Source organism: Zonotrichia albicollis, chromosome 1 (genome assembly GCF_047830755.1).
Source record: "Zonotrichia albicollis isolate bZonAlb1 chromosome 1, bZonAlb1.hap1, whole genome shotgun sequence".
Taxonomy (NCBI): Eukaryota; Metazoa; Chordata; class Aves; order Passeriformes; family Passerellidae; genus Zonotrichia; species Zonotrichia albicollis.
In genome coordinates this window covers 6,807,684-6,833,705 of record NC_133819.1, presented here as the reverse complement: position 1 = coordinate 6,833,705, position 26,022 = coordinate 6,807,684, and the positions used below count along the sequence as shown (strand labels likewise).

The 26,022-nt window shown below is 43.0% G+C and overlaps 1 protein-coding gene across 2 annotated transcripts; it reads left to right on the top strand.

Moving 5' to 3' along the window:
- The first annotated feature begins 311 nt into the window (after positions 1-311).
- Positions 312-24,193, top strand: XRCC2 (X-ray repair cross complementing 2). 2 transcript variants are annotated; one of them, XM_074550535.1, is made up of 3 exons: positions 312-402; positions 4,708-4,789; positions 10,343-24,193. In XM_074550535.1, the coding sequence occupies exons 1-3, from the start codon at positions 364-366 to the stop codon at positions 11,056-11,058; spliced, it is 837 nt and encodes a 278-aa protein (XP_074406636.1). In that variant the 5' UTR covers positions 312-363; the 3' UTR covers positions 11,059-24,193. The 2 variants fall into 2 exon arrangements, with proteins under 2 accessions (XP_074406636.1, XP_074406571.1); XM_074550470.1 differs by lacking the exon at positions 312-402 and adding an exon at positions 411-2,703.
- The last annotated feature ends 1,829 nt before the right edge of the window (positions 24,194-26,022 follow it).

Below are 26,022 nucleotides of genomic sequence, written 5' to 3'. Positions count from 1 at the left end.
AAGATTGATCTCTGGTTTAGTGCAATACAACATTTAAGGAAAGACTGGACATGGCGCTCAGTGCCATGATTTGCTTGGCAGGGTGGTGTTCAGTCACAAGTTGTACTCGATGACTCCAGAGCTCTTTTCCAACCTATTTGACTCTGTGATTCTCCCGGCCGTGTCCAAGGAATCCCAAACCGTGAACGAGGGTCGGGTGGGTGGGCAGCCGTGAATCGAGCCGGAGGCGGGACTCGAACCCGTGACTCCGCATCCCACAGGCTCCACCCCGCGCTCCCGGGGGGCCGAGCCGCGCAGGCGCAGAGGGCGCGGCCGGGCGGGGGCGCTGCGGGGCGGCGGCGGGCGCGGGGCCGCGGGGCCGCCATGGGTGACGCGTTCGGCGGGGCGGAGTCGGGCACGCAGGTGAGGCGCGGCCCCCGCCCCGCTCCCCGCAGCCCCGGGCCCGGGCACACGGGCGGGGAGAGCGGGGCGAGGCTGTAGCCAAGGGAGAAGGGGAGCGCTGAGCCTCCTCCCTTCACCGCCACGGGCGGGCGCGGGGGAGCCCCAGCGGCGCCTCCTGAGGGGGCGGTGCGTGAGGGAGGGAGGGAGTTCCGCCCCCGAGAGGCCGCGGGGGCTTCCCGCTGGAATTCCCGGTGGATTTCCCGGTGGATCCGGGAGGCATCGGGGTTCCCTGGGGCCGTGTTCTGCCTTTGTGTCGGGATCCGGGTGGATTTCTGCTGTGGGCGCTTCTTGGTTCGGGTGTTTCGATTATTCTTTTTTAAATATTCCCTTCGCGCTCCCCTCCCAGGCATTGGAGGGGATGCCTAAGGAAGAAGACCTGTGAGGAAGGTTTCCTTTAAAGGTTCGGACTTGATGGTCTTAAAGGTCTCTTCCAACTTTATGATTCTGTAAATAAACATTTTGTAAGGTGGAATTGCTTTCCTCCTCTTTAGGAGAAAAGAGGTTTGAGTTTTGGGATTTTGTGTTGTTTAATTAGTTTTTTTCCCATTTCTCGATGTTTTATTTGTTAGAAACTTCTGCTTTCGATCAGCAACTTAATTGCTTGGAGACTTGTGTGTAACTATACCGGAACATGCTGAATAGTTCACATAAAACAGAAAAGTGTGATAATACTTATTGTTAAAGCTCCTTGTGGTTTTTAGTGGGACTTGGGCTTTTAAGCCCTTTTGACACTTAAAAAAAAATTAGTATCAGATGTCCACTATTGGCAAATAGATGTGAATTACGGATATGAGGTGTGCACTTTGTCCAAGGGATAAATGCATTTATTTGTCCACATGAGTGGTGCTGACAGGGAATGCTCATGGCATCAACTGCCTGCAGTGGATGGATATCCAACCTGGAACAAGGGAGGAGTTGAAGACCAATGGGTTAAGAAAAGTCAATGTATGAATACAGAATGTCCAGACAAAAAACGGTAAAAGCACTTGAAACAGAAAACACTTAATTTAAACCAATACTCCTTTAAATAGCCTCATGCATAAAGTCAGATTTTACTGAGTTATACTGAGACCACAGTATTGTGCTTTTATTATTGAATGTAATTAATACAACAAATTAGAACTTCTTGCAAAACACCTTTGGTTTATCACAGTAAAAGTAATGATAAATGGCTTGCATATGTCTTCATGCCCAAAGTTTACAAAAGCTCAATCAGAGTGGTTATAGTGGTTGAGAATTAAATTTTGTCTAGTACTGGAGATAGGTTTGTATGTGTAAATAGCCTGTAGGTTAGCTCACAGCCTCTAGCAGAGCTGGAGTATTTAATTTGAATTTCTTTAACATTTTAATGAAGTAATCTCTCATTCCTGACAAGACCTACGTGTGTGCTTGCATTGATGCACAGCTCTGTTGGAACCAACAGAGCACAAGCATGTCAGGCATTAGTCAGTGGGACTGTCCACATGCATATTTTTTTATTAAAAGGAAAAAAAATTATAAAAAGCATAGCTGAAGTATTTGAGTCCCATCAGCTTTGTCATTATTGACACTTATCCCAGCTGCTGCTGAACTTTTGCTGTAGAGCTTATTCTCTACATGTAACTGCACATCTGTGTAGTTCCTTGCTGGCATAATTACATTTTCAAATACCTAAGAATGAGGAGCTACCACTAGCAGGCTGCTAAAGGGTGGTGTTTTGTGTAAAAAAAAGATGAAGAGAGGCTTATGGAGGAACAAATGAGCACCTACAGTTTGAATATAGAATCAGAAATCTCTAATAGGGGATTTGAAATTGACTTGGGAATTTTTTCTAAGCTCTTCCCGCTCCAAGGTTCTCTCCAGGGGTGCTGTCTGTCCTTCTGTACATTGTGTGTGACAAAGCTTGGGGCACCTGACACCCACCCTCAGATCACCCTGTACATGCTGGGGATTTCTCCCCCCTCGTATTCCAGAAGAACAGGAGGGGAGGCAGAATGGGAAAGGCTCCCCTGGAGCAGAGCCAGGGTGGCTGTGGCTGGATTGGGAGCAGCCTGTGCTGTCCCTGTGTAACGTGGGCAGAGGTGAGGGTGCCTGTGCAGTGTCTCAGCTGTGCTCCCATCACTTGTGCTGCACTGTGGACAAACCTTTGTGAGAGCTGGAGGAAAATTGTTGCCTGTTTGTGCCAGGAACCCCGTGGCTCCCAGCGTGGCACTAATGAGGCAAGTGCCTTTGGAGATTCTGCTTCAGAACGCGGAAGTAAATACAAGCTGGATAAAAACACAGGTGTGCTATCATCAGCAAATTACCATAAATTACCTTCATGAGCAGTGCTCAGAGAAAGCACCTGTACTTATTTAAAATTAATCCATAAACTTGTCATTTAAATAACGACAGATTCATATTTAAACCAGAGTGATCAATTTACTCTCTCTCAGTAAACTTAAGGAGTTGATAGTCTAAAGAGGACACAGGGGCTCACTGTTCCAGAAAAAATAAACTGCACAGGATATATTTGTTAATGTACAAATTAATTTAGGAGCAGGAGGCTGCAGCAATGGGTTTAGGCCAGCAGTAGTTGTGACTGCTGGCCCCAGCAGTGCCCATCACTGAGCCCCTGTTATCCCTGTGTGCTGCAGCTGTGCTTCCTCTGTGAGAACTGCAGAGCATCAGAAAGCAGCAGCCTGGGGTGGTTTTCCTCTTTCCCTCATCTTCCACTGCTGACAAAGGGGTGAGGAATTCCTGGTTCTCCCTGCTGGTGGCCAGGCCCTGGCAGCAGGAGAGCTGCACATGCAGGGCCTGCCAAGGCCCTCTTGGTAGTTGAGAGCTGCTGCTTTATGTGCCCCAAGTTAGCTCCTGTATTCTCGTGTATGTGTGTCCATCTGGATGTTTGCTTTGTCCAGATCATGGAACTCTGCTGGTTCCCAGGAGTTCACCGTGTGTTTAGTGCTGCACAAAAGTGTGAAGTGTAATGGGAGGATCTGCTGATCCAGAGCAAGGTCAATTTGAGTGGTTTTTTGGCCCTTCAGAGGATGAGTCAGAAAACTCTCCTGGATAGGTGTGAAGAGGCCAAGGCAAACACATTGACATTTTGTTAATGGAGGGGACTCTTAAAATGTCAATGAAAATGTCACACTTAGATTCCCATTGTGACCACTTCAAATTCAGGACCATTTAATTTTTTACTCTTAAAGGCAAACATACACACACAACTATTTAAAGAACTTCTAAGATCATTCAGAGCAGGTGTTGCTCATGGATATGACAAGGAGGAAAGCAAGAGAAGGCAGCAGTTGTTTGAAGGTGTGTGCTCACTGCTCTTTTAGTCTTGAGGATGGGATAGAAGTGAAGAGGATTTGTTTTGTTCAGATCTCTAAATGACACCTGGGTGTCTTGGAGAGTGTAGTATTTGGCCCCAGGGTAGGTGCACTGAGCATCCCAATAATGTCCTTTCCCATGTATGGGAATACATGTAGGGAATAGCAGCTCTGGTACCAGGGAAAATGTTCATTCTTGCTTTACACAGTGTGCCAGAACTAATAACAACACAGGTTTTGTGAATACCTGTCTGCTTGCTGTGCAAATACCTCTCAATTTAAGCAACTGTCCATGATCTTTGAAGTAATTAGTTTTACAATGGACTTACTTTACGAGGGGCTTTGGAGAACTTGCTTAACAAATTCAAGCTTGCTTTAGAAAGGTTCTTGCAGAGCCACTGGTGACTAATTACTTTTGAACATTCTTAATCCATACTCTGTATGAACAAGTAACTATGATTGTAGCCCAGAGGAGTCCTGTGTAACGTCTCAGGTGAAATGCACATGGTTTTACTTAGAAATGCTCAGAGAAGCTGGCTCGGGGGATTGTTGATGGGTAAGGTTTCAGCTCTCAGCCAGTGGTTTTTTTGGAGGTTTGGAGGGTTTTTTGGTTGTTACAAATGATGTTCTTTCCCTTTGTTCTTTGGAATGGCAGCACTGCTGTGGGCTGGAGGTGATCCCTCTCACTAATGTCCCTGAGCAGCCTTTGCTTTTTAAACTTTATTTCTCCTCATATCTCCAATCCGCACTGCCACTGAATCTGTGTGCTTGTTGTTTGTAAAGCTGGGACCTTCTGTTGCTGTAGTCATGACTATACATTTCCATATGTATTTATGAAAACACTTTTAAAATCAGGCTAATCTTTCAATAGGACTGTAATGGAAAACTGTCACTTCTTAAAATCCTTTAAATTTGTGTCCCGAGGTTCATTATTTAAAGTTAACAGCATGGCTCTTTGTCTTGTCTTTAAAAGCTGCGTGCACGACTCGAGGGCAGAAGTTCTCTGAAGAATCTCGAGCCTTGTCTGTTTGCTGAGGAAGGATCTCCTGTTCATGGTAAAAATATGTCTTCATCCCATTTAGGGAAAAATGTTCATGTAGAAATATTCTATATTTCTATCTCTCTCTATTTGTATCAATAGAGATAAGCATACAAGTAAATTATTTTGCCTTAGATCATAATTCTAATTTTTTATATGGTTCAATGCAATCTAGATAAAATGGAATAATGCAAAGTCACCCTTCCAAACATTATTAAATAGGCCTCAAAATCTATTTTATGCATATCAAGACACAGGTGTAGGTGAGTAAATAACCAAGCACATTGGTCAGTGTCAGTAGTTTTCCAGCAATTTGTTCTAGAGTCTGTCATTAAACCTCTTTGTTTGTTTTTTTTAATCAGTGGTCTAGACAACCACCACAAAGTCATAACTGCAGAAATTTGCAAAGAACATGAGGTTCAGTAAATAGCAGAGAGTTCAGTGATACAGAGTTGTCTGGGTGAATTAGGATAAGGAGCATGAGCAAACAAAGCTCATCATGCCATTCAGTCTTGACCTGAACAATCCTAAGTATGCTTCGAATAGAAGTTCATAAACAATTCCATTATGGCCATAGGTACTAATTAGTTGAATGAGTTCACAATGCAGGATCAACATGGGTCATAGAGACCTTCAGTGAATGAATGAGAATTTCAGATTGGAGAACTGGGGTAACCTTTCAATGACACCAGTACAAGAAAGATCAAGGTTGGGTATTTCAATGAAAGAAATTAGTGAACTAAAAAGAAAATAACACACTATTCAGGAATTCAGACTGATTTTCCAGATTGTGTGAAATTTCATGAATTTCATGATGGAAGAGACAACTCTGATTACACAGGGCTAAAAATATATATGAAAAAAGGCATGTGAGTGGCAAACAGTGAGGATCAGTGGTGAGGTACTACTGTTGTGGAATTTATGTGTGTGTGAGTGGATTTCATAGGGCAAGTATGTGGCTTCAGTGCTTAGCAGCACACTTATCTGCAGTTTGAATTCCCACAAATGTGGAATGTTCAGAATAACAAGCAGAAAAAGCAATAAAAAGAATCAGGATAATTGGATGAGAGATGATACTTAATTTTCAAACGCAGTCACTGCGAGACACTTTGTGTAGAGTTTTGCAGCAGTAGAAAACACATGTGGGCTTTAGCAGTACATGATTCCTGCCCTGAAAGTTTCCAGTGTGACATAACAATGATAAAGGGGGGAGAAATACTGCTAAGCCAGTGCAAGTAGAGCACAAGAATATTTAAATTCTCTCATTTCTGAATTCTCTCATTTACTGCTGTGTTACAAGAAGAATTAAGGGCCAGGAGTGAAATTAGTGTATGCTTCACAAGACTCTCAAATTCTTAATTTTTTTAGAAAATGAGATATTACTGTAGTTTTTTTAAAACATAAATATTAAACATTCTTTTAGTCTAGATGTTTGGTATTTTTTAGTCAACTTTACACACAACAAACAAATGTTTGAGACTGAACTGGCTATGTACTGGTCAAACAGATTTTAAGATGTTTTCTTGGGGATCACTAACTGCCCTTGCTGCAGTCCATACTGTTACATAATTTCATGTCAAATTATCTGCTTTGCTCTTAAAGCTTTATAGGTTGTTCATGTCTGTCTGAAGACTGTTCCAGAACCTCAGTTCTAACATGGCTGGAAACCTAAAATGCATCACTGGTTTCTCTGTGCCAACAGAGTCATTGAGCTTTTGAAGCACTTGTATTTTTCTTCTGCTTCCAACAAATGGTATCAATTATTACCCATACTGGTCATGCTTTTTGGCTGACATTAATGAAGCTGCCTAACATATTAGCACAGCCCTTTAGCTGTATATATATAAATGGACTTCACCTTTTATTGCATTTTTGCTTTGTCTTTTAATACCACACTATTCATGTGAGGCCATGTGTTATTTTGATGTGTGTTCACATTATTCAGTATTAAATCCCTGTTGAAGGCTTACCTCTCCATTTGTCATGAACTTGACTTTTAGTGTGTCACTGTGGAATTCTGTAATAGGTTGCCCATGAAGTCAATACTGAACAGCTCTTCATCTCAAATGCTGTGATTAAAGCAATGCAAAGACCTAAATTATTCATTTTTTCAAACAAATACATGAAGTTTCAATAAACTATCCAAAGGTTACATTTTAGTTAAGTGTTCATAACTTGCATGTCAGGGTATTGTAAAATAGGGACAGGTAATATAGGTATTAATGTGATACTCTAACCACTGCTTCTAATTATGATGGACTTGCATATTTAAGAGCACATAAGTACATTAATTACATACCATTTAAGCTCTTCTGGAATGGAGCAAAAGTGACACAAGCATTAAATAATCTTCCACTATTGCCAGTCATATTTCCCCTGTGCCACTGGCATGAAGGTGTGGGTGTCAGTGTAAGGCTCTGATCTTCACCAATTGCATGACACCCAACATTAACTTGGAATAAATATTAGGCCTTTCTACTTCACTTATAAATGGTGTAAATAATAGTGACAGCTTCTGCACAGCATTGTAAATGATCAGCCCAGGAACTTCAAGGTAGCCTAGAATGTGAAACACACAGTTATTGCTGAGTGTTCCAGCAGCCTGTTTGTATCTGCAGTGTCAGAAAATAGTTGAACCAGCATTTTCAGGTAGATTGATTACAGACAAAAATAAGGCTCTTCTCATTCAAGATGTAACACCAAACTGATGATCAGAACTGAACACAGCGTTTCAGTTAAAATATATAAATCTTACATAAATATTTACATTTCTTCAGCATCATTTAGTTTAACCTGCATGCCCATTCATAGGAGTGGGCTATTATTCTCTTTAGTCTGCCCATAATGAGCCAGCTCTGGCTGCCCTGAGCCAGGCAATGTGTTCAGGGACTCCTTAAAACCTAACTCTTGAATTCACTAGTGCTGAATTTCATGTGAAATCACTCTACTCATCCATCTCCATCTGTTAAATCTTCACAAACTTAAGTTTTTATTAACCCAATTAGTTTGTCTTCTGCATGTTTTGCCAAGCTAATGGAACATTCATCTACTGATATGTTTAATGTCTGCCAACACCAATTCTAATAGAAAAAATTCCCATTAACTTTCTTCCATGTTAAAGTGCTGTTCCTGCTCTCCCTCTCAGCCTGTTCTCATCCTGTGACAGTATCTTTTTACTAATCCTCCTTTCCAAGTTGTTTTGACATTAATGGATGATGCTGGTCGTGATCACTCAGTTTCTTCTGTGACCTACTGTCAGCGTGTCAGAGGCTTCTTGAAAACGTTGCTGGCCTCACTTCCTCCTTTGCTGTGTCATGGCTTGTCCTGTCTGATCCAGAGAAATGAATTTCCCCCCTTATCTTACTGTAACAGCCTGGTTGCTAATTCAATGAAACCCAACATTTATAGATGCTGCTATAAATGGCTCCTGTTTTGCACCCGTTCTCCTTGCGGGCAGCTCTTGGATAATCAGGAAGGCACAGAAATCCCCAGCTCTCTTGAGGTTTTCTTGCAGTCCAAGCTGTTTCTGTTTCCAACTACAGGGCAGCTGTGGATCTCTTTCAGCAATGATGAACAAGCTTTGAGGGGTGCTTGGCTGTCTTGCTGTTCACATTTATAAATCACCACTACAAAAACCTCCGAGAATGATTTTTGTCATTCAACTTCGAATTTTTACTTAAATAAGTTTTATTACTTCTGCCAGTAAAAAAAAACAACTCATCCAGTGTCATTCTGCAGCACACAGACACCCTGCTAGAATGTCTTCAAATGGAAAAAGTGAAGCATTTATTTCCCAGAAGAACTTTTGAATCCAGCAGGTCATATTTTGCTGTAAAGGCAGGTGAAGCAGCATTGCCTATTGGCCCCTCAGTTACTGCTCTGGATTCAGAAATGCCAACCAGGGTGGCAGAAGTTTTGTGTCACAGCCAGTGGCAAAAGATACACTTTGTTCTTATCAAGAGCTGCCTTACACAATTGTTCTAAAATACTGCAAGAGACAAAATAGGAGGGAATGACCTAGCCAGCACTTTTAGGAGGAGCTCTTGCAGGCTGGTATCTCACCCTGCCAGGGTGTGGTTGTGTCTCTGGCACAGGCTGTGTGACAGCAGAGCCACTGCCTGCAAGTGACAGCGTCGGGCACTGTGACCTCTGCGCAGGAAGAGAAAATGCAAACTTATGTCCCAGGATGTGCAGTTATCTTTCATCTCAGAAGTGAGGGAGCCATTCAGAACAGCTTAATAAGGGCTTGGGAGACAACCAAGCTTTTTAATAGATTTCAAAGGGTCAGAAATTCATATAAATGATATTTCTGAGTGTCACTGAAATGGACAGACTTGTCACATCAGGTGTAAATTGCTTTTAACACTTGCAAAGGGAGAAGAGCTTGGTTTCTTCTCTACCATCCTGCTCCCCTGATCCCAAACTGCATCTTGATGTTGTAGGCACTTGTGAATGAGGACATCCTCTGGAAGTTGAGCAGTGACTTGAAAAACCCTGTTAACTCAGGCAGGCACAAACATGTTTAAGGAAAGTTGCAGTTAATTCTCTACTCTCACATCCCCCTATGGGAAGCTGTTAGGCCATTTGCACTTGGCCAGGCCATGGAAATCTCTCACCTTCCTGCAATTACAGTGGTGTGATTCTCCTTACTGCATGTGGTTACCCTTCTGCCTATAAAATCCAAAATGTCATAAATAAATAATCCAGTTCCCAAAATTAGAAATTTATAAAGAGCAGCTAATCAATTAACTTTTTCTAGGGTCTTGCTCTGATACAAGACATCAGAAGACTTTGGATAAGGCTTTAGAGTATCTTGCATTCACATCCAACAAAAGAACTGGTTTCCTAATGAAGTGTAATGCTGTTTTTAATTAACATTTTAAATTTTTATGATATGTATTTTATGACCCACATGGATGAGGCAATTAGGCTGAATCCTTTTATGATCAGAGATCCTTTGCTTCAGACAGAGGCCTGGCCTGGAGTTGAAGGAATCCCTGAGTCTCCCTTGTCAAAAGAAGCAGTTTCACATTATTATCACCACAGGAGAATATAAGTGCTAAATAAACTTACTGGTGATTTCTTCACCAGACACAGATTCCTGTAGGAATCTTGTGACATAAAGCATTTTATATCTATGTGTAATGACATCTAATATGTAATTTTTTTTGTTTTGTCCTGTGCTTTGTTATTTCTTAATTGTGTGTGCATAGTGTAGATGGTTTCTTAGCCACTTTTGTGTAGCAGCTTCCTCTTCTGCCTTTATCTGCCTGTAATGATATAGATGAAATCCAGTTGCCAACCTTTTCTTGATGGAAGTCTCCTAGATGGTGCTGGCAGAGGCTTTCAGTCCTTGTTCATAGTTGATTGACTTCACTTTAGAGGCTTTTCTTGAAAACTGAAATATCTGTTGGTGGATGCTAACCAGGATTTAAACCATTTTATGAATGTTGATTAAAATGCATTTCCCAGTTTGTGGAATAGTGAATATTGGTTCAGAAAACACTGAGAACCAACTCTGGGCTAGAAATGCTCTTACCTGACAATGTGCTGCTTTGTTTTTGAACAGGAGATGTTATTGAATTCCACGGCCCAGAAGGGACAGGCAAAACAGAAATGCTTTATCACCTGCTGGCCCGCTGCATCATTGCCAAGGCACAGGGAGGGCTGGAAGTGGAAGTGATGTTTGTTGACACCGATTACCACTTCGATATGCTCCGCCTGGTCACCGTTCTTGAGAACAGGCTGGCACAGGGGACAGAAGAAATGATAAAGCAGTGCCTGGGAAGGCTCTTCCTTGTCAGCTGCAGTAGCAGCACTCAGTTACTGCTGACTCTCCACTCTCTAGAAAACTTGTTCTGTGCTCACCCCTCGCTCTGTGTTTTGATTTTAGACAGTTTATCAGCTTTTTATTGGATAGACAGAAGCAATGGAGGGGAGAGTCTTACCTTGCAGGAGATGAACCTGAAGAAATGTGCTAACTTCCTTGAAAAGCTTGTGACACAGCACCACTTGATCCTCTTTGCAACAACACAGACACTAATGCAGAAATCTGCAAACTCTGCAGAAGGCTTTTTACCTTCAAAACTTCCACATGAAACTGATACAGACTACAGACCATATCTCTGTAAATCATGGCAGCAAATGGTAACACACAGGATGTTTTTCTCTAAGCAGTGTAATTCTGGCAACAGCAAAGGTTTTACTGTAGTTTCTTGCCACCTCAAAAGAAACCAGATAGTAAAACGTTCATTTAGTGTTGCAGAAAGTGGAGTTCAGTTTTAACTTCAGTTTATTTTGTAAACATTTATCAAATCTTGGTGCTTAATGCCTGATTAGGTCTAAGTACCTTCTCATAACTTTTCAACTACCTGGTTGTTGCTGGGTGATTAATAATTGTTGTCACCATTTTCTTGAAATTCAGTGAAGGGCAGGGAATGGTAATTTTTTAAAATTACTTCAGCAATTCCATCCAAACTATAGAGGACTGTTGACATTACTTGTTTGTGCTTAATCAAGAATATAGTAACAAGACCTGGTATCCTTCAGCAGTCTAACCTATGTGGCCAAATGCCTGTTGGAATTTCTGGGTCTTACTCCTCTTCCAAGCTGCAGAAGTAGGAGCCTACTTGTCTGTGGCAGAGGTTGCAAAGAGGCCAGAGTTCACACTTTATAAACATTGGCCTTGGTTTCTTCCCTGCAGCTTTAGGCATAAGAAATGCTGATTTTGCCTGAAGAAGAGGATTCATTTGCACAGCCTGTTAAATAGTGGTGATCCTGACTGTGCTGCTTCTCCTGGCTCTCAGCCTCTCCATTTACATTAGGGGGTGCTCAGAGGAGCAGGGATTGCAGGTGTTCTGACCCTTACAAATGTCTGGCATTGAAGAATCTTCAGCTATTAATGACATAGAGGCCTGGTTTCCATAACTGAAGGAAAAGTAAAGACCCAGCTCTGGGTGAGTTTGTGCTGCGTACAACAAAAAGTTTTTGGAAATACTTAAGTGCAAGTTACGGGTTATTTTGGGAGTGGCGGTTGTTTTTTTGTTGTTTTTCATTTTTTAAAATGATGCACAGACTTTTTTCTCTGCCTCTCCTCATCATTCCTTCCCACTTCTTTCCCTTCCCCAGTCTCTCTAAGAAATCCAGGAATGCCATGCCTCTGGTCTTTACCAATATGCATTTGCCACATGTAGAACATTTGTGTGCAGGATTTGGCATGTAGCATGTTGCAATTCTGGCAAAGAACATTCAGAACTTACAAGAAATGCCCTACAGTTCTGGCAAAGAACAGCACATTATTTATGAACCTAGAGTGCCCTTTGAAAGCTTCAAAGTACTTTACAAGAAAGAAAATTGCACACAGTACATTATTTAATACAAAAACTTACATTAGCTTACAAATTCAAATTACTCCAACAAGGGGGAAATACTTCTCACAGCGATGTTTGTTCAGTCATGTTGCACAGCACGTTTTATAGTTTAGATTGAAGAGATTATTAACAAAAATGCATATTAATAAGAAGTATCTAGCTCAGTATCTTTTTGAGGAAGATGCCTAAAAAACTCTGTTGTGAGACACTTACCTTTGAATATCCTGACTTCTGAAGCAGCTTTTTCAAGCTGAATATATGTCTGGAATTCCAGCTTTGTATGGTTCAGTTACCCTCTTGGGTTCCACTGTGTCTGTTCACAATGAGTTCAGTTTAATTATTCTTTCTTTGGGAAAAATTCCCTTTTTCCCTTCTCATTTTAAACCTTCCATCTGATCACTTCTTCATGCCATCAGTTCTTTTACTCTGACACATCAGCAAACTTTGCCTTTTCAACATCTCCCCAGAGCTGATGATTTTATAGAATGTCAGTTCATTTGTGCTTACCAATATGTATTTTATTTCAAAACCTGCATAAGTACACAAATACAGAAAAAAAAATGAAAAAACATTCAGCCTAGAGTGGACCCAAGTTAGATAGTTTACCATGTGTAGACACTTCCATTATGAATTATGATAAAGGGCATTATTGAATTTTTTTGTAAAAAAGAATGGGAAATTTCAAGTAGAACTAGAGAACTTTAAAGTCTGAAAATTCTAGGACTATGTAATTTCTACTAGAAAAAAGTCAAAACCAAACAGCCCCCCTTACCACTGGAGAATACAACTCCACTGATGATTAACTTCTTCTTAAAATCATACTTGCTAAAGAATATGCTTGAGAAAAAAAACAATGGATATGTTCTGGCATTCCCAACTGGAAAAAAAAGCTTTTATATTCTTCACAATGTAGTTTGTATTTTGCATTGTACTATGAAAGAAATGCCTAAATTGAAATGAAGCCAAAGTTGTAGTTGATCAAAAAGAGCACCTCAGGAAATTCTGAAATTTCCCAGTTTTATTTTTGCTTTGAATGCAGACAGATTTTTTTAATTCTCTGGTAATTGTAATATTCATGCTCTGCACATTTGTTTTAGCTGTATAGCAAGCCTGGATTTCTGAGGTGCTGAGCATCTGCATATCCCTGTAATGCTGCAGGAGGGATAGGCAGTGCATAATCTGGGAGTTCACTGACCTCATCCTCTGCCAAAATTATGCCATTTGGAAAAATGAACCTTTAGGATACAAGTCTCAGAAAGAGGCAGTGATAAAGAACATGGAAAGCAGCAGTTTTGTTTGTACCTTAATGCTCTGTGGCTATTAAACATGGGGTTTGCTATTTTTTAAGTGGAGAATTTTCCAAATTTTGTACCGATTGTAGTTATTGGAAACTGCAGTCCATCCTTGTGAGCCAGGAACAGTGTATGAAATGTAGCATTATACCTGGAATATTCTGCTTAATGCAGATCCTCCTCTTTGACCCAGACCTGAGGTACCACCCTGTCTCACCTGGGCTGCCCTGAGCTGCTGCAGCTCAGTCTCCCAGGGAGGAAGCACATTTCAGGTTAGTAGGTCTGGTTTAAATCAGCCCTGCAGAAGAGCATGGAATACATGTATTCCTGAACTCTGATTTAAGGTATTTCTTAGAAATGAAAATCCTTTCATGTCAGTGCCATTGTTCTTCAGCTCAGGGTGGTATTACTAAGGCTTTTGTAGACACAGGAACTTTTTACATTCCTTAGAATTTTGTTTGTTGTTTCATATGCAACATGGAATTAAAGCAGCAAGCTTGAAATAAAGAGGAACTAGTTCACCCTTTCCCCCATTCTTTTCATAACGAGAGGGCTTCTTAGCAAAACCAAATTAAGGTATTTTGCAGGTTTTTTATTTGTTTTCTACTATACTGGTATTTCTATGGACACCTGGAAAGAAAATGTTGAGTTTTATATTCAGTTAAAAGTTCTTTGTATTCCTAGGCTTTTTATAGAGCAAATAAAATACAAATAACAGTTTGCTTCGTTTAAGTTTGCACTAGCACATAAAATTCAAGTTTCCTTTTTCTTATATAAGTAATCTCAGAAACTTAGCTTTTCCTGGAGTTTGGAAATGGCATAAGATAAATGTTCTCCTGTGGAAACATACCTGCAGTTGTGTTTTTGCTGGAGAGTAATGGACAGAGGAAGAAGAAATACCACATTTGATGGCAGCTGTATAGAAGCCTTGGACTGTGTCTGAAGAGGAACATGACTTTTTACTTTTCTGTGGCTGCTCTAATAAAATGTCTCTTGAACCTCTTTATTCAAATGTACTTTTGATATGCAAATACCCTGCTGGGGTGATGGGCAACATCATCTTGCCATTACCAAGCTTGATGTCAAACTCAACACCCACCTCAGCATAAAGCTGTGCCACAGCACCAAACTCCTGCTGGTGTAGAAATTGCAGTGAATTCTCTCTCCCCTGTGTAAAAGCTGCAGACAGGTGCTGTGTCCAACAGCTACAGCGTAGCACAGGGCCCGTGCATTTTGTAAAGAAGGGGAGGCACTGGAAGGGCTTGGAAGACTTTGGCCATGGAAAAAAATTACAAACAGGTAAAGGAACATGAGTACAATGCACGTGCATGATCTGGATGGAGAACTGATGCCCTGCAGCAGTCCCTGAAATCAAAGGTCTGGCTGTCCCTGTGTGTGACAGAAGACAGCAGAATGGCACTGGGCTATGAATAACATGGAGTGAGACAAAAGGGCCCATGAACTTCACTGACCTGTCTGGCATGGCTATACTTTCAAAAAGAAGGTTGACTAGAGTGGGCCTGTATGTTGTTCCCACCTGGGAATATGGATTCCACTATGTAGATGCTTTATAGCTTATTTTGAAAATATAATGAAAATATAAAACTCTGCTGCTCTGGACTCAGGAGGAATTAAATGTAAAAACAGACTTTTTATTTTATGTTGGGGTTTTTTTCCCTCCAGCTCTAGGCACCTTCCCAACAGTCAGCACTTAGCTCCAGAGCACTCTTGCAGCTTTCTGTGGCAGGAGCAAGTTTCACTGAAAGTGAGTCCTTCTCTCCTTTGCTGAGGGTTTATGGGTTTATGTGCACTCTTTATTACTAGCACAGACTGGGCTACCCCGACAGGGAGGCTTGAACCCATGTGACACATCAGTTAAGTGGTAAGTGGCTGTGGAGGCTCGATTCTGTTGGCAATCAGGAGTAATGTCACATTTGAGTAGATGATTTTGAAGAAACAGGTCTGTGACTTCGTTTGGGAAAAGTCTGGCACTCTTCCCTCTGCTTTCCCACCCTGCTTTGCATCGTGCCCCAGCCAGCTGGTCCTTGTACCTGTGTGGGCCCCAGTGCTCCAGGAGAGCGGTGACAAGATGTCACCGCCTTGCCAAATGCTGGTGAGCAGCCATGTTTGCATCTTGGCACTCCCGTTCTGCAGGAGTTGGCACAACCACTAGAGTTAATTTAAACCTTTTGCCAGGTTTCTTTCTCATACATCTCGCTGGGCCTGTGCTAAAGACCTCCTAGCCGTGGGGGAGGAAAGAGAAGAAATTTTGAGGTTTGAATATTAAGGACAAGATTTTAGGCCACTGCTCCAAAAAGAGACTAAGCAAGGCTGTGAGGTTCCTGCAGTGGCAAGTCAAAGCCCCAAAGGTGGCTTGGTAAAGGTCGAGGAATGGACTCTACATTTCCTGTCAAGGGATGAATACGAATTTTGACTTAGAATATCTGCACACCCTCATGCTGCTGATGGAGAAGACCATGCTGTGGTGGGCAGTGCTGTCTCTGAGACACATCTCAGGCTCCATCACTGACAGTTCTGTCTCCATCCCAATATCTCTGTGAAGAGGGAAGTGAAAGAGGAAGAGGTTGAGAAGAGGGGAGGCTCTTTGGGAAACTCCTCAAGGCTTTGCTGAAGTATGGGAAACAGGAGAGCCATTTGGTCATCAAATCTGGCAGGCAAAGGGCTCCATTTCTCTCCAGAGCCTGTAGAAAAAGGCCCATGGTAGCAAAGAATGGCTTTGCTAAAACCAGCATTCTCAAAAGTCAGGGGGTTGCAAGAGCAGCCTGCAGGCACCATGAAGAGGAAAACTTGGCTGGAGAGGAAACACCACCAGAGCTGATGTTCTGCTCCTCTGAATTCTGTGAGCATGTCCTGGTGAACATACTGCCACTGAAAGCTCATGTCACAACTGGACGTGTGACACCATTCAACCCCTTCTGGGAAGCAGGAAACTGGTGGGAGGCCACCCTGTCCCCATGGCTGCTAAGCAGCCTTGCCCATGATGAAGAACATTCACTTACAAGGTCATGGCTAAACTTTCCCTCATCCTTTATTTTAATGCCTTAACTTAGTGGCTCTGCAGTGATACCACTGGCACTGCTTGCATTTCAATTACCATATGCATCAGTGGCACTTTTTTGACAATAAAATCACATTTCATGAAATTATACAGGTGCTTGTATTTTCACCCATCAGAAAAAAATGATGCTTTAAAAAAAATTTATGAATCCCCTAAGCAAATGCTAGAGACCAGTTGCATAGGCAATGAAGTTACAGAAGCCGATGGAGGCAGGAATTTGAATAGCTCATGCAGTCAAAGGAAAGGGCTCACCATCTTTAAGATCCATGGAGGCATTCCAAATATGATTATTCTGCAATCCTGTTCACAACAAATCTTGCAGGCTGACACTACATGCCCCTTCCCATTGATTGTATGGCCTGCACAAGCACTCTGAGCCTATTAAGCCTGAAGTCCCTGCTGCAGATAATAACTTAGACATTTCAGTCCCTCGAGCAGACACAAAAAGTACTTACTAGCACAGTTGTCAATTTTGTGGAAATGTCCTGTGGGATTCCATAAGTATCCTAACAACTGGCTGAGCTCGTTCCTTTGCTCCCACAGGTGTGGTTAAATCAAAGAGCAGTCAGTGCTAGCTGGAGGCAGGCAGGGCTCAGCTGCCTGGTGCCTGCCAGAGTGTCCATGATCCACTGCTGGCTGCTCAGGAAAGGTTCCATCTCCCACCGTGGCAGAGGAGTCAGTGAGGCCCCTCTCTACTTGGAATAGAAATCCTAATATGCCTGATTGTTATGCTACAGTAGCAAATCAGCCTTTCTCAGTGGTGGAAATGGGAATTTCAGACATTCTCAAGTCTTTGCTGGTTGCAGATCAGCTCACACTGATGTAATTCACCCCTGTGACCATCACCACAGCACAGCCTGAAGGAGATTGACCTGGAGGCACCTGCTGGTAGGTGCAGCACGGCTCCTGGACCAGGGCACTGCTCCTGGCATCCCTCCTGGCACAGGGAGAGCTGGCTCTGCTCCCCTCTAGAGCTGCACAATGCTCACATGTGGTGGCAGTGACACCCAACCACTGTCACAGAGTACAGACACCACTAAAAGAAAACCCTGTCTTTCATCCTGATCAAATTCCATAGCTCTGCTCCTGGCTCTGCTCTGGTGGGATCTCGTGCTTGTGCTTTGTGTTGGAGTCACTTCTGTTTTGTCAAGAAGCTCAAGTGGTTTTCCTGCTCTGGATGAAGGACAGAGGTTGCATCCACCAGTCTCGGTGATACTTTACCCATGGTCATGGCTGTGCTGGCTGTGAACCAAATAGGAAGGAGAAAGAGCAGCATAACAGAGTGTCAAAGTTACAAAACAGGCTTTTCTCTTTGCATTGGTTTGGGGTTTATTGCTGCTTCTAATAGCTCTTCTAGGAAACAAAATTTCCCAATACTTCCTTTTCTGGTAAGACAGAGTGTGTGTGGTATCCTACCCCAAAGGCAAGAAAATAACATTCTCTGGGTTCATTTTTTGAACTAAAAACATACTCTGGTTTGGGCTGTGCATTCCTCAACACAGTGTTGCTCCACTCATGGATTGATCAAAGATACCATGGACAATGGGAAAATTAGGAATGCTAGAACACAGAGCAGGCAGCACTGCATGCAGGTTTTAAATGAACTCACTGGGCATGAAGAAAATTCTGCAGATCTGAAAGCCAAAAGCCAAACTCTGAACTATTCCTTCTGAATTTGCACTTTCACATGTACAGCACAGATGAATTAGAGCCTAAAGATGATAAAAATGCAGACACAGAATAACAAGGCTGGTTTTCTAGATCTTTTGATCCTACAACCTGTTTTCTCCAAGACCAAGGTTTCGTCTCTAGGAAAATAAAGGTGATACAAACAGAAGTGCTTTCTGTTAGGATAAGAAATCAGTAAATATCAGTGCAAAATTTCAAAACCTGCTGAATTCCCAGTATGTAGAATTGATCCTGGCTACTCTCTGCTCTGGATGATTTCAATGTCACTGTTGTCCTGTCATTTATTTGAAGCCAAAACCATTATATTTGGGAAGCAGGTAGGCTTTCAGACTCTCCAAAACCAATTCAGTGTAATTATGGGGTAGGATGTACTAAAACTAAAATGTTAATTCATACACAGTCTAAAACATGTATTTAGTTGCCACCAGGATTCTTGTGAACAACAGAAACATACTGATAGGACAGAAGGCATTTCATCTTGCAAAGCCATCCTGACATGAAAGAGGACATTCAAAGGCAATGGAGAAATCCTTTTGTTTAATGAAAACTGAATGTGAGGTACATTTTTATACTGTGGTCTCCTGTCCCAGCTCTCCTCCCTGTCTGAAACACTGTGCCAAAGCTCAGGCAGTAAATCTCTCTTTGCCAAAAGAAGCCTGCTGGAAACCAGAATAAATACAAGTGGAGACTGGAGTAGATTCTGAAGCCTCATCTCATTTTGGATTTGCCTTGTTTCCCCACAGCTTTCTTGCTCACCAGTTAATTGGTCTTGATATTGAAAAGCAGATCCGGATAATCCTGGCCAGGGTGACATTAGGTTTTGAATGTAGAAGAAAAGAGAGGTCGGAGCGTAGTCTTGATACAAAGAGCCAAACCCCCCCAGTCCTGTGAAACTGTATAAAAGCCTTAAGTACTCCTGAATAAGGAATTGCTTTTTTGCAGACTTTTAGTTGATGGTCTTGTATGAGTACTCATTTTTAATTCATCAAAGGAAACATAGAAGTTGAAGATGCGACTTGCCCAGGCTTCTGTCTGAAGCAAAGCTTAAATGTCTGTTGAGTATGGGGCAGCTTTCCCAAACAAGTGGCCTTTGGCTTTTAATGGTTTTGATTGTCCTATAGGCTGCGTACATGTTGTTCTTCAACAGCTCAATTCTCAATTTTGCTTGTTTGTTGGAAGTTTGTGTAGCTGAAATTCCCAAACAGGCCATGGCAACTCCAGAACAACCTACAGATTTAAAGGCTAATGACTGCAGCATAACCTAGACAATAAACCTATCAGGAAAAACAATGTGAAGAAATAGTTACAGACAATAAAAATAAAAACATTTTCCATCTGAATATTAAAAAATAATTATGTGCTAATAGGTAACAGAATTCTTGCTAGCCCAGGTAAGCTACTGCTTGAATGAAAATTCATTACTTGTAAGCAGACTTGGGATATCTTGCTCACAACAGACTGCTCAAGTAATGTAGATCCTGTTCATTTTTATCCATTTTCCCTTTGTCAGGCCCCAATGGAATTGTTTAAGTTGGACCTAGCACAGAAGCCACCAGCAGAAATGCACTGAGTGTGCTGCTCTGTTGGCAGGACTCGAGGCTGTCAACGCAATGAAAGGATCTCAGCCACACAACCCAAGTTAAACTTGCCTCCTGCCAATCTGCCACATACTAAATTCCAGTAAATTGCTTAATTAATGTAACGAAAGCAAACTGCACTCCAGTCTGCTCTGTAGGTCGCTGAAAACACCCTCTCATACACAAGCAATGATGCCCTGTCCTTTAACAGTGTGACCTGCATTTATCTGTTCCTAAGAGCTTCTATGTGCACACCTCTTGTAAATTTTTCTTTTCCATTGTACAGAAAGTATTTCTGGTTAACTATTTTGGTAGCCTCATTTATATTCCCTATTTCTAGAAAGGCTCATGCATATGTTTAATGCATGAATAGTTCCAGGGAAGTCAACGGGAAAATTTATACCTTTAAAGTTAAGGGCGTGCATACATCTTTACAAAGTGAAAATGGACTTTTCATCTACACCTCAAGGTTTCCTCCAGCTGTGTCTGCCAGAACATACATAACTAAACCAGACTTCCAACACTAATCCATTATTCCTCCACTTAGAAACTTGAAATCCACCATTAACTCTACAATCATTATATATGGCTCTCTTCCTTTTTCCTGCTTCTTTCCCAAATTACTCAGAACATGGGGCATGAAAAAATTACTGTGGTGTCTGGGAAAGCACATGCAAGGGGGAGAGCCAGGTGGTGCTGGCTGGAGAAGGACACCAAGCCTTGCTGACAGTGGCTGTTGTGTCACATTGTGATCCCAAGGCCTCTAGAGGTATCCACAGGCTCACTGCACACAGGTGAATGTCCTGTTCCCAGCCTGTGAGGACTGGCACTCACTTCCACCTTGTTCTGGATCAAAATCCATGGTCTAAACATCTGTCCCCAGTCCCCTGTACTCTCCATACCCCAGTGACTTGGAGACCTTTCCCACCAAACACATCAGTGTTGATGGCTGAGGACCACACTGGTATTTTGGTATGTATGTTCCACTCAGGAAAAAATCCTACAAAGTGTAATAATCTGTGTTGCAGAAAAAAAGTAGCTGCATTTTATCTCAGCTTATTTTCCTCTACTACAAGGACAGGCCAGTCAAAGACTCCATGGAGTAGGAAAGTGTGCTCAGTAGAAGAGCACAACTCCTGCCTACATGACGTTAAACTATCAAGTAGAAACAACATTTTTTGCTTGGTGATTGCATTCCCTCCCACTCTCACACAAGCCAAGAGGAGTCTCTTGTGTTTACAGCCAGAGAATGGGAAAGAAGCACTGGGCTGGTCTTGGCTCAGCTCGGTTTTTTGTTTGTGTTGGACACACGATGACACTCCCCTCTTCAGATCCAAGGTCCTAAAAGCAATTTGTTTTCATTTAAAAACAGAAAAGGCCGTGCTTTCTTAGCAGCACACACGCTGGGGAAGGCTGACAAAGCAGCTGCCTGTCCTTGTGCCTCAGCAGAGAAGCTGGAGCTCCCGTGGCTCCCACCCAAATCTCGGGCGCGTCAGAAAAGTATAACCACAAACTTTCCAACCTTTTGCGATTGAGCCAGCAGCATTCCCGGTTTGGCAGCTCCAGCTCCCAGCTGTCAGCCTGACTGGGCTGTATCAGAGCCACGTGGACACGGGGAGCTGCTCACACAGCCCAACTTGCAAGACCGGTGCCTCAATTTGTCATGCTCATATAATAAATCAATTTGTTTCCTTTAACTAGGGGTTAGTCAGCAAACCCTCACTCATGCTTTTCTTGTACAGTTGGTCTCACTTCCCTGTAGGGTTTGTGTGAATGTGGCCTTACCTTTGCTTTAGGAGAAGTGGTGATATGAGGTTGGTTTTCCATTCCTGATTTTTCTACCCATGGTGAACAGCTATTGGACACATGGTCTACCCTGTGTGGTGTTGGGAAGGGATGATGTCCTCCAAGCCAGGCTGACCTGGATGTGGTGTGGCTGAGCAGCAGAGCATTTCACCCCCAGCCCCACTGCCACCCCTGTCCGTGTCCCCGGGGCATGTGGAGGCTCTTTGTTCCGCAACAGTCTGGGACACTTTCCCACTGAGCCAGGGGAGATCCTGTCTGTCTGTCCTTCTGGACAAACAGGTTGTTGTGTTAAGCAGGAGAGGCCTATCAGTGCTGGCATCTCTCAGTCTGCCCCGGCAGGGCTGTGTGGGAGGGCTGCTCACCAGCAGCAGCAAAAGTGGCTCCTTGTAGCCCCCTTGGCCCCTCTGGCCGCACTTGAACCCTGCTTGAACTCAGGTTCAGGCGAGAGATTTCACACGTGGTTCAGATGAGGCTTGGAGCAAGAGGACAGTGTCAGCAGCAGCTCCCTCAGCACTGCTCCTCCCCAGCTCTGGCTGATGGAGTGCAAAATCTCCAGCCCCATGTGCTCAGCCTGCCTCGTCCAGCTGTGGGAGGAATTTCAGCTGTGGAATAATTTCTCAGAGGAAGTGTCTATCCATGAATTAATGTCTCTAAGAACTAATTATTGGGTAAACTGTATAAACAGTCCCTGGAGTGCCTCTTCAGTACTCAGCTTTTGGGCTTCAAAACAGAGCAGGCAAGAGGATTTTCAAAGGATGCTCTGTCTGGGCAAGCAATGATGTAGGTGACTCAGTGGTTTTCCCTCTCACAGCCTAAAAAGACAGAAAGGTCCACAGTGGTCATTTGGGGTAAAAATTTATAGCTTATTAATTAAAAAGGAAAAAAAAAAACATTTCTAGGCCAGATCATAGATTCTAGGCTGCCATCCAATGTCAGAAAATGTTCCCCTCCCAGCAGGGGATCCAGGCTAAAAGGTTATTTAATACTTTCTGGTTGATTTTCTGTTTGGAATAACTGCCTTAAATGATTGGTTTTGGCCTGAGAAACTGTTTGCTTACCTGGCACCTGAACTTCAGTGATAAACTTTAATGTCCTCCTCTGAGTATTCCCATAGCACACAAAGGAGGCTTCATGCAGTCCCACTAGCTATAAATCTGAACTTTCTTTAAAAAAAAATCAAAATCAGATGTTGTTCATTATCTCTTCCAACTCCCATCTACCCGTGAACATCCAAAAGTTTTAAAAGCTCTGCTTAAGCAGGTCTCCACTCCATTGATGGAATATCCTTTAATATTTTATAGCTCTGACTTGCACTTCTAAAAGTACTAATTAATCTCACTAGATAAAAACTGGCAAAAAATGGCACAAGTGAGAATAGCTCCATCCTTCCTCACAGCAATCGTGTGCCAGTTCATCTTGGAGCATGTAATGATTTACTGTAATAGTTTTAGGTCCGTAATGGGGCCAGTAACTGGCATCTGGAAGCTGTGAGGCTCTTTCCCAATGGATGCCATTCACATATAGTTATTTAATTAATTAACAGCTCCACTACCATAAGCCAGTGAAGAGTCCATTAAAGTTCTTTTTTTTTTTTTTAAATATCTTCCAAAGTAAGAACATATGCTGCACACTGCTTTGCCCTTGGAGAGTGCTTAATGTTGCAACCTGTTTATCTTATGACTGATTTTCAAATTCCACCTTAACCAGCTGCTTTTTGCTCGACTTTGGGATTCAGCAGAGACTGAACTGCTGAGTGCTCAGCAGGAGCAGCAGAATAACATTCTACCTGCATGTGCTCATTCCTGAGCTAGGTGCCAAACCCCTGCAATGGCTGCCTGGCTGTCTCTGTGCTCTTCCCAGACTGTAAATGTGATGCACTTTCACTTGCCTATTTTCTCTGCTGAAAGGGAAAAAAAAAAAAACTAATAAAAAAATCAAGGTGTGGCGTTCATTTGGAATAAGCAAAATATCAGTGGGAAAATGAACCCCAGCAGACGTTGGAGGGAGTTGATCAAGTTTGTAAAATGCATTTGAGAGCTCAATCCCATGTGAAATGTGGAAAAGCCATCAGGGGCCGCAAAGCCAGCAGGGATGGGTTTGGTCTGGTAACAGTGCCAAAGGATTTTGCTTCCCAAACGAGGATTCCTACTCCTGAGGTACAGTTAAATGCAAACCATGTCCTGCTGGGTGCTGGCCTGCAGTGGGGTGAAAGGCTCATCCATGAGCCTCTGTCCTTCTGCAGGGAGCTGAAGCAGGAGAGAAGAGCAGCTTCCCCTGGCCCTGGCCGGGCACAGGCACGGGCAGCTCCAGCCCAGTGCCACGCAGGAGCTGAGGAGCTGCCCCAGGAGGACCTGGGAGACCTGAAATTGGAGAAGCTCTGACAGGGAATGTCATTTAACAGTGGCTGTCTAAAGTGAGCCCTGCTAACGTGGCAGGGCACAGCCTGAGCTCCCTGGTACTGGATATGTAGGACATGTCAAAAGTTACATAATCCCTGATGCAGAATCCTTTTCCCTGGCTCTAATGTGTTGTGTCATTCCTTCTCCTGCTCTCCCTCCCACTGGTCTGCAGTACTGCCTGCAAGGCTTTTACTGGGCTGTGCTGCAAGGTTTGGGAAAAACAGCAGTGCCCTGGAGCAGCTGTCACCCAGAGCCCTTCAGCTGGTGCCTCACCCCTGTGACCCACCATGGGTCATCCAAGGGCTGCCAGAACCCCAGGGGAAGCCAACAGGAGCTGGGTTTGATATCCCTAGGAGAGATTCAGGTGTGCTCTGCCCAGATGTCAGGTGTAGGCAGTGAAGAGTCAGTCTTTTTAACTGTGATGTCTTGTGCTCTTCCCTAGGTAGAGCCTCAGGCCTGACAAGCCAGCACCCAGCTCACTTCCAAGTCACTCAGGGCTCTGAAATTGCTCTTCAACCTAAACCCCCTGAAATAATTAGTCTGTCCAGGCTGCTGCAAGACCTTCTGGCAGTCCTCCTGCTATGTAGGGGAATAGAATATAAGAATATAAGTAAATAAAGGTAGTATATAATCTTACCCCCTAAAGAGTTGCAGCTGGGTTAATTATTAAAGATTAGGAGCAAGCCTGATTTTAACAGGCCACAGCTGTAGCCAGTAAGAAGAGTGTTATAAAAGAGTGGATTGGTTGGTTGAGAGGAACTGGAGTCAGTTGGCTGCTGTGAGAACAAGGAAGAGTCAGTGCCTAGAGGAGCTGCCTACAAGAAACATCAAGGAGGTACAAAACTCTAGCAATGTGGAACCCTTGCAATGTAATGACAGCACTGCTGCTTTTCAGAGTGGGGGCTGTGCAGGACATGGTTCCCACTGTCAGTTGGTTAATGGTCAAAGCACTCTCCTGGAGGCAGCACTTGGACCAAGTTCCTTCTCTTGTAAAAGGACATCCAAACATGTATCTCCTACTTTCCTCACATACCTCAGCCCCTGGGATAATGCACTCAGCTGGAGGAAGGAGGGACCCTGCATTCACTAATGCTTGTGTCCGTGTGACCTGTCATCTACACAAACTCCATCAGAAGTCCCTGAAGCAGAGGCCAGAGTTCAGGATCTCTCCTTCCAGGATACTGACAGAAACAATAGGCCCTGCAAGTCACCTCAGCTAACTTTACCACCATCCAGGTACCTACCTGTCTACTATAGGCAGCAGGGAGTCAGGCATTTCCTGTCCTCAGACAAAAATCTTGAGTTCATTTTCCTCTCCACTGACTTTACATGGAGCCTAGGGTGACTAGCACAGTCTTTGAAGTCCAATATCTACATCAAGGATGATGAGTCCTCCCTCCAACCCCTTCCTGTCTTCCCTTTCTATCCCAGCAAACCTTTCATGATGCTGCAGCTCTGACAGGAGGACCTGGGAGCACAGAGTTATCCTGATGCTCTGCAGAGCTGCCAGGTTTAGGGGCTGGAAGGTTCGCCACCATGGAGCTGTGGGCTCAAAGCATCTCCAGGAGCTCTCCTGTGAACCAGCAACCCCCCAACAGAGGAGGTTCTGACATCTGGTTTCCTTTCCCAGTTTATTTTAATAGGCAAGACTGACCACTTCTTAGTTCTGCACAACACATGCTGTAGATACCTATCTTCTGCAAATAACTGTAAAAAATATTAATTAATATGGTAATTAATAACCCATGGGTTATTTGTGCTTTTGTGGAAGGCAATGCAACTATAACCCAGTTTGACTGGCTGTTCCGTTTTACTGATTTGTCCTGCTCTACTACTTCAATTAATATCCTCTTTAAATGTGATTTAGGCTTAATATTACTTATCTTCAAAATATTAGAAGCATCCCACATGACTTCAGGTTTCTTGATTAGAGTTCATTTACAGATAAATTCAACCTTCAAGGTGCAATGGAGGTTAACCACATATGCTGGGAATTTAAAGTAAAATATGTCTGACAGATTTTGCAACTAAAGTAAA

Excerpts from the sequence above, each read along its gene's own strand:
- XRCC2 (XM_074550470.1), top strand. The coding sequence starts at position 2,635 with ATGAGGCAAGTGCCTTTGGAGATTCTGCTTCAGAACGCGGAAGTAAAT. Across the intron at positions 2,704-4,707 it reads CAAGCTGGATAAAAACACAG|CTGCGTGCACGACTCGAGGG; the intron begins GTGTGCTATCAT and ends TGTCTTTAAAAG. Across the intron at positions 4,790-10,342 it reads GGAAGGATCTCCTGTTCATG|GAGATGTTATTGAATTCCAC; the intron begins GTAAAAATATGT and ends GTTTTTGAACAG.